Source organism: Sodiomyces alcalophilus, assembly GCF_042370955.1.
Source record: "Sodiomyces alcalophilus JCM 7366 unplaced genomic scaffold ACRALscaffold_1, whole genome shotgun sequence".
Lineage (NCBI taxonomy): Eukaryota > Fungi > Ascomycota > Sordariomycetes > Glomerellales > Plectosphaerellaceae > Sodiomyces > Sodiomyces alcalophilus.
Genome location: NW_027263532.1, coordinates 1,648,809 through 1,661,508, shown reverse-complemented (window position 1 = coordinate 1,661,508; position 12,700 = coordinate 1,648,809). Strand labels below are relative to the sequence as shown.

General features: G+C 56.0%; 4 protein-coding genes across 4 annotated transcripts; 2 read left to right on the top strand and 2 right to left on the bottom strand.

Annotated features, from left to right (window-relative positions):
* Positions 1–844: 844 nt before the first annotated feature.
* ACRALDRAFT_206101 (uncharacterized protein) lies at positions 845–1,375 on the bottom strand (the record flags this gene model as incomplete). The annotated part of the gene is made up of 4 exons (XM_071021952.1): positions 845–877; positions 915–971; positions 1,071–1,121; positions 1,157–1,375. 4 exons carry the CDS (start codon positions 1,373–1,375, stop codon positions 845–847), a joined length of 360 nt encoding a protein of 119 aa, XP_070878837.1.
* Positions 1,376–2,673: 1,298 nt separating this feature from the next.
* On the top strand, positions 2,674–8,464 carry ACRALDRAFT_2023935 (uncharacterized protein; the record flags this gene model as incomplete). The annotated part of the gene is made up of 3 exons (XM_071020175.1): positions 2,674–3,149; positions 3,333–5,595; positions 5,684–8,464. 3 exons carry the CDS (start codon positions 2,674–2,676, stop codon positions 8,462–8,464), a joined length of 5,520 nt encoding a protein of 1,839 aa, XP_070878836.1.
* An 855-nt stretch (positions 8,465–9,319) lies between these two features.
* Positions 9,320–11,206, bottom strand: ACRALDRAFT_1046815 (40S ribosomal protein uS2). Its single transcript, XM_071015468.1, has 3 exons — positions 10,912–11,206; positions 10,358–10,806; positions 9,320–10,247 (listed from the first exon to the last, which is right to left on the bottom strand). Exons 1-3 carry the CDS (start codon positions 11,079–11,081, stop codon positions 9,955–9,957), a joined length of 912 nt encoding a protein of 303 aa, XP_070878835.1. The 5' UTR covers positions 11,082–11,206; the 3' UTR covers positions 9,320–9,954.
* Positions 11,207–11,525: 319 nt separating this feature from the next.
* Positions 11,526–12,549, top strand: ACRALDRAFT_1067470 (mitochondrial 37S ribosomal protein uS15m; the record flags this gene model as incomplete). The annotated part of the gene is made up of 2 exons (XM_071017450.1): positions 11,526–11,571; positions 11,639–12,549. 2 exons carry the CDS (start codon positions 11,526–11,528, stop codon positions 12,547–12,549), a joined length of 957 nt encoding a protein of 318 aa, XP_070878834.1.
* Positions 12,550–12,700: the final 151 nt, after the last annotated feature.

Genomic DNA, 12,700 nt, shown 5'->3' with positions numbered 1-12,700 from the left:
CGAAACGGACGACCGACCATATCTCGTTGAATGATGCGCAAGTTAGAGGTAAGGAGAAGGGTCGGATTGGGCAGTAATCTCCAACCAGCGGCGGCCCAGGTTGCTGGGAACTTGGCGGCCAGCCACATCGTCGCGGATGAGAATCCGGCGAGTCTCGGTTAGGACCGTAGGGGTAGGGGAAAGGAATAACGGTAGGAGCCGCCAGTCCATCCTTTGGCGAAGTGTTGGCGGCATTTGCCGAATCGGTTAATTTCGCGCTTTTTTGCGTCTTCTTTTTTTTTTTTTTTTTTTTCCTTTTTGAATATATATGTATTTTAACTCGAGGCTTGGAGACCTGTGCCTCTGTTGGTTGAACCCCTCCCCGGATGGGACTTCTCCCTTTTTTCGGGAGGGGTTAAGTTTCTTCTCCGATTCTAGTCTTCGTTTTGTGATATACCATATAACCCCTGTTTTATTGTGTCAAAGGTACTTTCGCGGTTTACCCTTTTAGGAAATTCAAAAAGGCTAAAGAAACGTACCTTTACTAACATCACCTACCTACGTTGTATGTATATATATTATATAACGTATTCGTCGTACGTTATATATTAATCCTGGATCCGATTCTAATCCCTAGTTAGTATCAGGTTCGAATAGCGATATACCAGCTAAAATAACTGTCCGGTCCTCGAGCAGTCCCAAAAAGAGAAGAAGGTCGAGGGCAAGGACGAGGGCAAGGACGATATCAGTTACGTCAATACCGCGTTAAGGAGCTACAAGTTGGACTGATAGGGTACTTAGTCCCCCTTGTTCGGTACATCTAAAACCCTGTATTCCGCATAGAACATGCCTTCTTTTGATGTACCTACTTGTACTCTGTCCTCTTATTATCGCGATACTATTGGTGTATTTGGATCCGCAAGTACACCACACACAATTAAACAGGGGTTAGAGGGTATGTAGACGGAGAGGGAGTGTGCTCGAACCGACCCCTGGACATGGGGTGATGTATAAAAAGAATTCGGCAGGAACAGGGTCGTCCGACATAGGAGTCGTTGTACGTTGTACAACTTCCTATCCGTACGTTGTACATCCATCCGCTGTACATGATATTTATATGCATAAGCACGCACAACATGCAGCTGTGGTGTTACCCAGATAGCAAAGATAATAGCACGGCGCGGTAGTTGCCGGTATTTTCAACCACGTCTTTGGCAAGTAATCCGGCAGGATTCATGGCTGAGGGAGTATCGGGTACGTTGTAAATGCGATGGCCGAGGGGACTGACGAAATGGAGGGAATGATTCCTCTCATCCTCCCTTGATAAGGGGGTCAACTGGTTTCTGGCTTCAATAGTGGAAATCAGGGCGAACGCATTGACCGAGGTCGGACGCATGGCACGGGCAATTCAGAATAGTCGGAGATGCTGCCCACAATGTTCTGACAGAACGGTGCTAGAAGAAATTAGTGCATAATGATCGACAGGTATTTTCAAATCGCTTAAAATAATTCCACGTACAACGTAGTCGACATGAATCATCAATTTGACCAGGCTACAATCCGTGCCGAAGCCCTTATCGAGAGGCCACATGTACATACAACGTACAGGCAGGGTCAGGGTACTTCGTAGGGTGTCCGGTACTTTTTGCTGGCAAGACGTACTACATTAGGTAGACTCAGTACACTCAAAGTATGCGGTCACGCGCTGGGAACAGTCCTAGCCCCGGTACATCCTCGTACCACTGTCACTTCACTGTGTTGCCCCTTTTTCGACGAACCCCCCGGCCCCGCCCACGATGCTTGAGCTCTTCTTCGCCAAGAGCTAGGAAGGCAGGCCTTCTAATGATCAGTGATCCCCGGCCCCATCGTCCCTGCCACTCGCTCGGTTACCTCTGCGCTCATTCCTCAAGACGCCGCCGCCTCACAGACCACCCGCCACATCCCCCAACACCATCCCATTCCAGTTATGGTACCAACCTCACGAGTCAGCAGAGGGCCTGTATCTTGCCTCGTTCGACCTCATTCATTCCCCTCTCTCTCTCCTAGCCTAGTCCCTCCCGCACCCCCGCCTTCCTTGCCCCGTTCTCCGATCTACGAATATCTGTCCGAGTGAATCGGATACTGGACGAGACAGGACGTGCCGCGTGCGTGCGTGTGTGTTTTCTGTCCTTCGCGAACGGCCCCGAGTTTTCCCTACGACTTGCAATACCCATCCACGCGTTCCACGTCACGGCAGATGGGCCCCATTCTCTCCTGAATCTGCATCCTTTTCATCTGCCAGGACTGGCATCTTCCTGTCGACAGTGACAGCGACAGTCACAGCCTCCAGCCAGCAAACCGCCAAAGCACGCTTCTGTATGGCGCTGACCAGTGTACGTACGTGATCCCTTCGAACCGGCCCCATCCTCGCCCCCACTGTGCCATCTTGCTGCAAGCTGTGGATCCTACGCCGCATGAGAGCTGCGGTGCCGACTTGGGAGCTCGGAACACAACTTTCAAATCTTGCTGCTACGCCTAAACACGTCCTTCATCTGCCGACCGTTTCTCGCGAACGTCACCCCAAACCGACAGTACTCGAGCAACCTCTTTAAAACACAACAACGACAAAAAACAACAACAAACACAACCACAACAACATGCTGACTCGACCCTGTCGTGACTGTTAGTCTTTGTAGCGAGCCGTGCCCGCTCAACATGGCTCTGCACCACCCACCCGTATCGCGGCCAGAGGCCACGGGCTCGCCCACGAAAGCCTCGCCAACCACCCCGACCACCGGCATGAGCACCACCCTCCATCCCTCCCCCCAGCGCCACCCAGCGCAACCGACCGCCCATTCTTTAAGTCCCCGCGCAAAGATGCTACAAGATGCGAGGCTCAAGAGAGGTTCGCCGCCTAAACCTGTCGGTTTGGCTATAAAGGAAGGATCGGACCCGTCAGGAGGAGCCAGAGGAAACGTCAAGAGCCGCGTTACCGCTTCCGCAGCGGCTGCGAAACCCCTCGTTCCCATCACCGAGCGACGGTCCCAAGAGGATAAGAACCTGACACTGCGCACGAGGGGGGATGGAAGCTGCGACAAGGCGGATATTACTCCCGATGGAGGCTCGGCCGGCCGCGATGGCCGACAGTTTACCGTCTCTAACGTGGGCAATAACGGACGCATATACTTGAGGTAAGGAAGGCAGCCGTTTTCCGATCTTCTATTCTTTATTCTTTCTTTCTTTCTCCGACTTGGGATACCTTCCCAGCTTGGCTATAAGCATGCGTAACAGCCGAATATCCAAAGGAACAAATCCAGCTGTGCTGGGACTGCCCTGATTGCAACTATTTGAAAATATGATCTGACAGTCTCCAGGCCATCTATTCGACCACCTCACCAGAGAACCCCCCAACCACATTTCGTCTTCCCCATGACCCCTCCTGCGACAGCCCATCTCGATACCCTCGCCGAAAAGAACCTGCAAAACGGACATCTCGACGACTTCGCCAGCGGCCTTTGGTCGCCCGCACCCTCGACACCCGCCACCGTCCTCCCCCCACGTCTCCCAGGTCCTACCAGGCGACCGACAGGCCATAGACGTGCTCTTTCCGATTCTACGACGCCTGAAGATTCCGACGCCGGGGGACTCAAGATTGTCATCTCCAGGCCAGCCGACGAGCGAAGACCAAAGACCATGGAGAACGGAGATCCGCAGAAGGGCCCGCTCATGGATGTTGAGATCCCCAGTTGGCGCATAGGCAACCCGCGGTTCACGCTGAGAGGAACGCCAGTCTTCAGAGGATCTAGCTATGCACCCACCGAGGAGTTCCCAGGATCGAGCAACGTTTCCTTCTTGCATTCCCAAACCGGCGAGTTGACTCCTCTTGCCACCTCGCGGTCTTCCAAGAGGCCAAGCCCCATCACCGTCCCCCAATTCCGCCTGCCGTCTTTCACCGCCATCAGGTCTCCTCCTGTCCGGTCGCCGCGACTTCCCGCACCATACCGATCTACCTATTTTTCTACCCATGTAGTCGTAGAGCCAGCCATGTTCGATTCGCTCACTTTCCAGCCGGCATGCGATGACAAGACTATTGTCCGATATTCTCCTAACGGCGCTGTGACGGCCGCTACTCCACCCCGATTGGTGGCCGAGATCACCTCTCCGAGTTTTCTCGACTACGAACTCATCTCGGATTTTTTCCTCACCTATCGAACCTTCATGGAGCCGTCGGGTCTAGTCAAGATGTTGATGGCGCGTCTTCGGTGGGCGCTTGACCGAGACGACGAGGTGGGCCTGGTGGTCAGGGTCCGCACCTTCGTCGCCATCCGTCACTGGATGCTCAATTACTTCGTTGACGACTTTGTCGTGGACTACGCTCTCAGGGTGTCGTTCTGCAACCTGCTCAATGATCTGGTGGACGAGCTATCTCAGGATGCCGTGGCCCGGAAGGGACAGCTCAAGATCTTGGCCGAGCTTAAGAAATGCTGGAGACGGGTCTGCGCCCAGTTTTGGGATGGTCCCGAGTTCGACGCTTCTCGAGGACCTGATGGGCCCATCGCACCGGGTGGCATTGCCGGCCACCGGAGTCCCAGCCTTGATCCGTCCTTCTGGGAGAAGGCTGACATGCCCCTCCGTCTATCTACTTTATTTGCGCCTAGTCACCAGGCATCCAGGCAAGAGCCAACAGTCCACGCGAACGCCGGCAGTCCGACTCGCGTCATCCATTCGCAAGTCCACGGCCACCGGCCAACGACCCCCGAACAAGGCCAGACCAACGAGCCAGAAAGGCAACAAGCCTCTCCCACAAGCGTTGTGAGTGTGGATGTCCTGTCCTGCTCCTTCCCTGGTAAGATCTCGCGGACGGAACAGTTCGGTGCCAACCACCCACTTGCCGTGCATCCCATCCCTTCCAATTCCGCCCACTCGAACGCACCAGCAGTAGCCACGACTCCCCGAGCCGTGTCCGGAAAACGCGCGCGACCTAGTCCCGGTCATAAGCGAAACGGAAGCCTGAGCGACTCTCTGAGGGAGAAGACGCACACGAGCCCGGGTAAATCGGGCTCGCACAGGGATACCGAACACACCCCGTCCTTCCCCTTTCCCGGCAGCCTGGTCAGGGGAAATCTGTTACCGCCGGGTCGGCCGTTCGTCGAGATCGTTCCTCTTGGCAAGGGCGACAGAAACAGGCAACGACAGACCACCATTTTTGAAGCACCTACCGAGGACGGCGAGAAGTGCACCGGCTCGGCCATGTCTGGTCAAGGGATGAGGAAACTGATTGGTAGCGTTCGGAGAGCCTTGAGTACCAAAGGCCAGGGAGTATCCCCAAACCAAGGAGGCGTCATCAACATCCCTACCCTCGGTCCTCGGGGTGCCACGACGAACCGTCTCCCCGGAACCCCCGTCGTTCCACAAGGTCGTGCTCGTCAGACGGACCTTGCTCCACCGATTCGCATCGACCTCCTTGGAGCCCAAATCGCAGAGGATTTCGACAAGGCCATCCGGGAGGATGCGGCGGCCGAGGCTGAGAGACAGGACTTGGAGCCAGGAGATCTCCCCGGTGGTTTGCCCCTGCACGGTGTTAGCCCTGATGGCGCACCCGACCTCTCAGAGGCGTATAGGGAGCCACATGCAGACGTATTTGGGAACTTGCCCCTCCCGGGCTCGCATCTAGACGATCAGATGAGGCCTATGAGCGACACTGGCATCACCCACGGGTAGCAAGTCCATCGTTATTGTCGATGACACCTTTCTGCCTGGACTCGCCTCCGGGCTCCCGGGCATGCCGAGCTCCACGTTTGGCACTCACAGCTCGGTCGCGCACCTAACGGGAGAGATGAACGATGGCATGAAGCCGCCTACGAACGCAGACCCTACGCCGCCAAACACGCCACCCGACCATTCGGCAGAGATCACCCAGCAGCTACAGCCCCCATCCGCCCAACGCGCTGTTCGCCGATCGTTATCGTCCGATAATCTTCCTCCGTTCGTGCCCGACCTTGCCACTCTGGGACACGGTCATAGCCCTCGCCTTTCTGAGAATGGTTCTTGGCCGTTGTCCGACGTACCCTCGCAGCCTTCGATGGGCCTTGCAAGTCGTCAGGACCAGGGCCAGAGCCAAAGCCGGCATCCCGTGTCGGGATTTGCGGGTTTTCACAGACGGCAGAGGTCTGCCAGGACCGACCGGTCCCTCAACTCGATTTTGCATCGACATGTTGCTGCTTCTATCCGAACCGGTCTCACTCGCGAATCCACCGTCAGGAGCTTTGATGCGACCACCTACACTGGGACTTCAGTCGCTGATGTTGACGACACCGTGGATAACCACGAGGACCCCGTTCCGCAGCCTCTGCGGATATTGCGACGCAGACCCGGAGGCAACCTGCGGGCTGCTACCAATGTCGGCGAGCTCAATGCCCCGCCTCTGTCTAGGTCACGGTCGGTGGGGTCATTGACGACGTATTCAGAGTCGTTGCGAAGTTCGTATTTGCAGAGCCCCGACCATGAGTCGAGCGGATTTGTCGACGTGGCGTCCAGCGGGTTCTCGCCAGATCATGGCGGCACGTTCTCAATTGGCGCCGTGGCCCCCGATCACCCTGGGAAGTGGAAGACCTCGCTCTTCATCTCTCACTCGTCCAAGCCCGTTATGCGCCCGTCGTTCGAAGCCGAAGCCCAGAAACTGGCTCAGATTCCAGACGACGATGATGATGGGGGTGTTGAATCCGCACTCGCGAAGCTGGAAGGGAAGTACGAGAAGAAGACTTTCAAGCTCTCCATAGTGCCGTCCGAGCCGTCTCCCGAAGCCTCGCCGGAGGAGTTGGTCTCTGAAGATGCACATCAGGGCCTCGACGACGACGGGGAGATGAAGGACGAGCACCATCATCTCCATGTTGGCGACGGAGATGACACGGTCGTCCACCACCACCAATATCACCATAGTCATCATGATGAGCGCGAAGAACGGCACGATGATGCTTCGTCCCTGTTCAACACCGACGCCCTCCATGTCCCGCGAACACGACCACATACAGAAGCGCGGTCGTTCCTGTCGGATAACTCAGGAGTCTCCTACTCGTCCACTCCTCTCCTAGAGCGGGGTTTCACGGACGATGGACGGAGTAAAACCGAAACCAGCGAATGGCGAGACAAATCTGTCCTGTTCGGATCCGAAGACTTCTCACCCACCCCTACACCCCGCGCCTCTCTGCCCACCGGTTCCCAACACTCGTCGTACGAATTTGTCTTGAAGACGAGGAGCATGGAGGAGGCTCCAGACCATGATTACGAACCACCGCCAAGTGCGACCCAACAATCCTTTTTGGAGGATGATAGCGGTGATGAAGGCACAGACCTGTCTTCCGAACTGTCCATGGATGCGTACGATTCGGAGGATGGCGCAGGCTACGTCTTTGCTCCGTCAGCTGAGAGTCCGGTGGGACGGAAGCTGCCTCTACACCCATTGGGCGAACCCGAGAATTACGCGAGTGAAAGCCGGCCCCCTTCCCCTCCCATGACGCTCCTCCAGGCTCTCCAGATGTCCCCTTCGACCGCGAATGTTCCTCAGCTCTATGATCATCAGATCCGACCGCGCAAACCGCTCCCTCCTACCCCTGACATCACACCCACGGCACTCCAGCACCCCAAGGGGCCTAACGACGCCGGGCCGGAAGCACAAGACGGCCATGGCCCTGCCCAGTCGGGTGACGGGGAGCTGCCGAAGAATTTCTTCTCTGTTCACCTGCCTTTCATCCTCGCCTTCGAATCCGAGGTGCTTGCAGAGCAGTTCACCCTCATCGAAAAAGATGCATTGAACGAGGTCGACTGGAGGGAACTGATTGAGATGAACTGGAAGCACGCGGCGAGCAACGACTCGCGGTCTTGGGTCGACTTCTTGCGCAACACTGACGCGCATAGCGTCGAGGTTGTCATTGCCCGTTTCAACATCATGGTCAAGTGGGCCTGCAGCGAGATTGTTCTCACGCGGAACATGGAGGAGCGTGTCAGGTGCATCATCAAGCTCATCCACGTCGCGGCTCACTGTCGACGGCACCGCAACTTTGCGACCATGAGTCAGATCACCATCGCGTTGACAAGCCAGGAAATCGCCCGCCTCTGCAAGACGTGGGAGATGGTGCCGCCGCACGACCTCAAGACCCTGAGCGAGCTGGAGAGCCTCCTGTCGCCGACGCGGAACTTCTACAACCTTCGCGCCGAGATGGAGGGCGGTTCAGACTCGGGTTGCATCCCGTTCGTGGGCATCTACACCCATGACCTCCTTTTCAATGCCCAGCGCCCGTCCGAGATTGCCAGTTCGCCCACCACCGCGCCTCTGGTCAACTTTGAGCGGTGCCGTTACGCGGCTGCCATCGTCAAGACGCTCCTCAGGCTGCTGGAGGCTAGCACCTTGTATCAGTTCCAGCCTGTGGAAGGGCTCACGGAGCGATGCCTCTGGATGAGCGCCCTGTCTGACGACGAGATTCGGAGGCATTCCCAGAGTCTGGAATAAGCCGGGCAACGCTTCCAGGATGAAGAGAATGAATGGTCCCAACTATTTACACTCGTTTTACTTTCCGTCGCACACTGATACCCAGGCCGCACCATGGCCTACCGACCTGATTTCTACCGGCGTCTACCAGATCAGCCGCCCTCTGTACACATGATTGCCCAGATAGACTGCATTCCGCCCACATCCGACTTTGTACAGTCTCGTACATTTCCTAATCAACTCCAAGCGAACCGCAACCCACAAGCAGACGTGCTTTGCTACGCCTCCAACGCAATGGAAAGGGGTTCATTGGGGGAGATGGATAACGCGACAGCCACCCTGCATCAAACGCGTCATGACGATCATATTATCCGACGGCGTTGCGAGCCAACTCACTCCTTAGCCCGTCGTTCTTTTTACATTACGCGATACCTCTACATCGGCGTTACTTTCCTCGGCGAAAGGGTCTCGGCACGACCGACAGTTGTGCTCCTCATCTCCTTATTGTCTTGGTGTTTCGGAAGGCTGGATACATGGACTTTTTCTATTCGAGTAGATACCCATGAAGTTCCCCCGGTCCTATTTTCCTTTTTATATGTTGTTATCATTCTCCCTTTTGCCAAGCGAGCGAATGGCCTTTGAGTCCATTTTCATTGAATTTTGGAGCGGCACGGAGGATCAAGGGGGAAGACGAGGAGGGTGAGCAGTTCAAGAGACAGGACGGGAGGGGAGATGAATAGAGGAGAGATGTGGACATGGAATACGATCGATACCCAATACCTTACTCGTATACTGCATTAGAGCTGAGGAGAATGAGAGGCAATGATAACCGTACTCCTCATATGTATCCGCTTGCTTGCTTGTGGTGCTGTGCATATTTAATAAGTGTTGACACAGACGCCGATATTTGAGATGGTCTTGGACATGGGAGGTTAAGACGAACACCTCGTTCCATGGCGTGCCGTCACAGTAGCAGGACTACAATCAAGACCTAACAAATTCTGCCAGCGACATGGTATGTCTTACGAGGTTCTTAAGCGCCACTGCATATTCACAGTCAAGGAGGCTCCTTTGCGAATGTTCGGGGATACTTAAAAGCTGAGATTTCCAGAGCGGGATAACGGTCAAGTCCACCCCTTTGGACACACAGGGCTTTCCCCCTCCCCGGCTTGGTGCATGCACGCCAGACTGAGACTCAAGAACAAATCTACCGACATCACCAGAAAACCAGTTGCGGATATCTTTCCCTCATTAGTGCGTCCAAGTTTACCCTAGAAAAATCCCTCCACCTTTTTTTTCCCCTTCACTCCTTCACGAGAAGGATGCGCCCTTGCTGGCATAGCAAACAGATATGATGATAGACTCGGTCGAGGTGTGTTGCGATAAGGGGTTAATGGCAAGAAACAACCGTCGTTTGTTCATCGTGTCGTCGTCTACCAGGCAGTCTCTTCAAATGCCTCCGGGTGGATGGCGGCGGTAGCGGATTCGGCATCAGAACGAGCACCAGATTCCTACCACTGAGCGCCGTCCTTGGTGGCCTCACCACCCCACTCGCCACCGGCAGCCGGGGCCGCGGCCGCATCAGCGGGGGCGGCAGCAGCAGGAGCGGCGCCGCTGGCGGCCCACTCATCGCCAGTGCCGTCCCAGTTGCCGCCGGCACCGGTGAAGCCAGCGGGAGCAGCGCTCCACTCATCGGCACCGGTGGCAGGGAAGCCGGACTCGATGGCGACGACACCCTCTTCCTCGACGCCGGGGAGCTTCTCCTCCTCGACCTTCTCCTCGGCCTCGGCCTCGGGGTCGCGGTCTGTGTTGGAATGTGGTTAGATCTATGCTTCTTGGTTTTGATTGCCCAAGGCTTCCTCTTATATGAAGTCCAGTATTGATCGAGAGAGGCGGGAGAAAAGGGAAACATACAGAAGTACAGATCAGTCATGACGTCCCAAGGAGTGTCACGGCTGAAGATGGTACCACGGAGGCGGAGGACCTCACGGGCAAGCATCCACCAGATGAGACCGATGGCGTGGCGACCCTTGTTGTTGGTGGGGATGACAGCGTCGACAAACTCGGTGGGCGAGTCGGTGTCGCAGAGGGCAATGACGGGGATGTTGACGTAGCTGGCCTCGAGGATGGCCTGGGCATCGGTGCGGGGGTCCGTGACGATGATGAGGCGGGGCTCCTTGAACGAGCGGGTGATGTAGTTAGTGAACGAACCGGGGGTGAAGCGACCGGCGATGGCGACGGCACCAGTGTGCGCGGCGAACTTGAGGACGGCACGCTGGCCGTAGGGACGGGCGGAGATGACGCAAATGTCGGCGGGGTTGTCGATGGCGGCGATGATGCGAGCGGCCAGAACAATCTTCTCCCTGGTGGGGGTTAGTGAATACTTTCACTTTTTGCCATGTTCTTTTTGCGGCTCCCGATTCAACTATTCGCACAAGAGATGGGCAAGGGTCCAAGAAACCACATACCAGGTCTTGCCAACGTTGATAATGTTCACACCGTCAGCACGAGTCTTCCAGAGGTAAGGCTCCATGTGAAGCTGGAGGTTCTTGCTGCCCAGGTGGCATTGAGCTGCGAGCAGCATCTCAATGTCCTGAGAGGTGGCATTGAAGATGGCGGGGAGGTTAGAGGGCGCCATTTTGAGAGCAGTTTGCTTTCTTCCTCGTAGGATTGAGCGGTTTAGGACGAGGGCGAATGGAGGGAAGAAGATGGACTGCCGCGGCGCAAAGAGTTCGTGTAGTCAATCAGTCGGTCGTGGGTGGTGGGAAAAGTTCGCGAGTAGCTTCAAAATTCCCAAAATGTGTGTGCCCTGATTTGCACTAAGGCGGGTTTGGGTCTAGTGCCGAGGGGTACGTACCTACCGCGCAACATGCCCACCAGGGTCACCTGACTTTTGACGCCAGTCTTCATTTACGAAGTACATAGGTACCTGAGTAGACGGCCATCTCGGTGAATAGTTATTCCACATCCCCAAGCTAAGCTTGCACCGCCGTCCATCTGGAAATTTTATGGCTCCTGTTCCCAGTCGATTCGATTGATGGTGCATGGTGCTCGCCTTTTGAGAGGTTCTTATCCAGACACCATGCCACCAAGATTACAATCCCTTCAGAGGCTAAGCTCTTTCAGCTGTAAGGCGCCTTTCGTACACTTTGTTCGTATTCGTAACGAAGCAGTTGCTAACGACCAATCCTTCAGTATGCCTCCGGCCAGCGGCGAAACCAGCGACTCCGAATTTCCTCCCCCTTGTCCAGACTGCAAACATCTCGGCGAAAGAAGCAAAGAGACGCCAGCGCCTCGACCCTTACAGGTGGCAACAAGCCCAGCAGCGCAAGGCCGCCAACGTCAAGCGGCAAGGAGAACTCAAGGTAGAACGCGACGCGAAATGGGGGGATCCCGTCCATGGCATTCCCACGCCCTTTGTCGAGTCGTTCGACTCGGCCGGTCAGGCTAAGATGTCCACGCCCGAAAAGGACGTAGACGGCAACCCCATATCGGAACCCTATGCCCTACCGACCTCGCCGCATATCCTGAACAACCTCCTGACGCGCGAAGAGCTCGACGGCGCCATCCAGCACGCCTACATTCTTTCCAAGCCCGTCAGGAGCGCAGTCCGCGACCTCGTGGACCCGGAAGCGGAGCGGCTGGCGGAGAAGGAGCACGAAGAGAAACACAAGCGGGCCGTCGAGGCGATGAACCGAATCGTCTCCATGGACAATGCCAACTCCAAGATGCGGCGGCACGCCAACATTCGGCGCTGCGTCGAGACCTTTGGCCGTCACAATACGGACAAGACGCTGAAGCCGAAGCCTGCTTCCATCGACACCAACCCCCACCCCATGCCCGAGCGCTGTGGCCCCGACACGGGCAGCTCCGAGGTGCAAATCGCCATCCTGACGGTGAAGATCAGGAAGCTCGCCCAGGAGCTGGGCCAGAACCGAGGCTACAAGGATAAGCACAACAAGCGGAACCTCCGCGTGCTCCTGCACAAGAGGCAGCGGCTGCTGAGGTACATGGAGAGGAAGGAACGGGGTAGCGAGAGGTGGACTCATATGCTGGAGACATTGGGTCTCACCCCGGCGACCTGGAAGAAGCAAATATCCCTGTAAGATTGGAAAGATCTTTGTTTTTATAACTTGTAGATTCCACCTTGTCCCAATATGTACAATATGCATGCATGCTACTACTGCTGCTGCTGCTCATCAAGAAACAATACCTCCTCCGTCTCGCAAGTCACAAACAACCCGGGCTACCTGCCCA

Excerpts from the sequence above, each read along its gene's own strand:
- ACRALDRAFT_1046815 (XM_071015468.1), bottom strand. The coding sequence starts at position 11,081 with ATGGCGCCCTCTAACCTCCCCGCCATCTTCAATGCCACCTCTCAGGAC. Across the intron at positions 10,807-10,911 it reads ATCAACGTTGGCAAGACCTG|GGAGAAGATTGTTCTGGCCG; the intron begins GTATGTGGTTTC and ends AACCCCCACCAG. Across the intron at positions 10,248-10,357 it reads CATGACTGATCTGTACTTCT|ACCGCGACCCCGAGGCCGAG; the intron begins GTATGTTTCCCT and ends ATTCCAACACAG.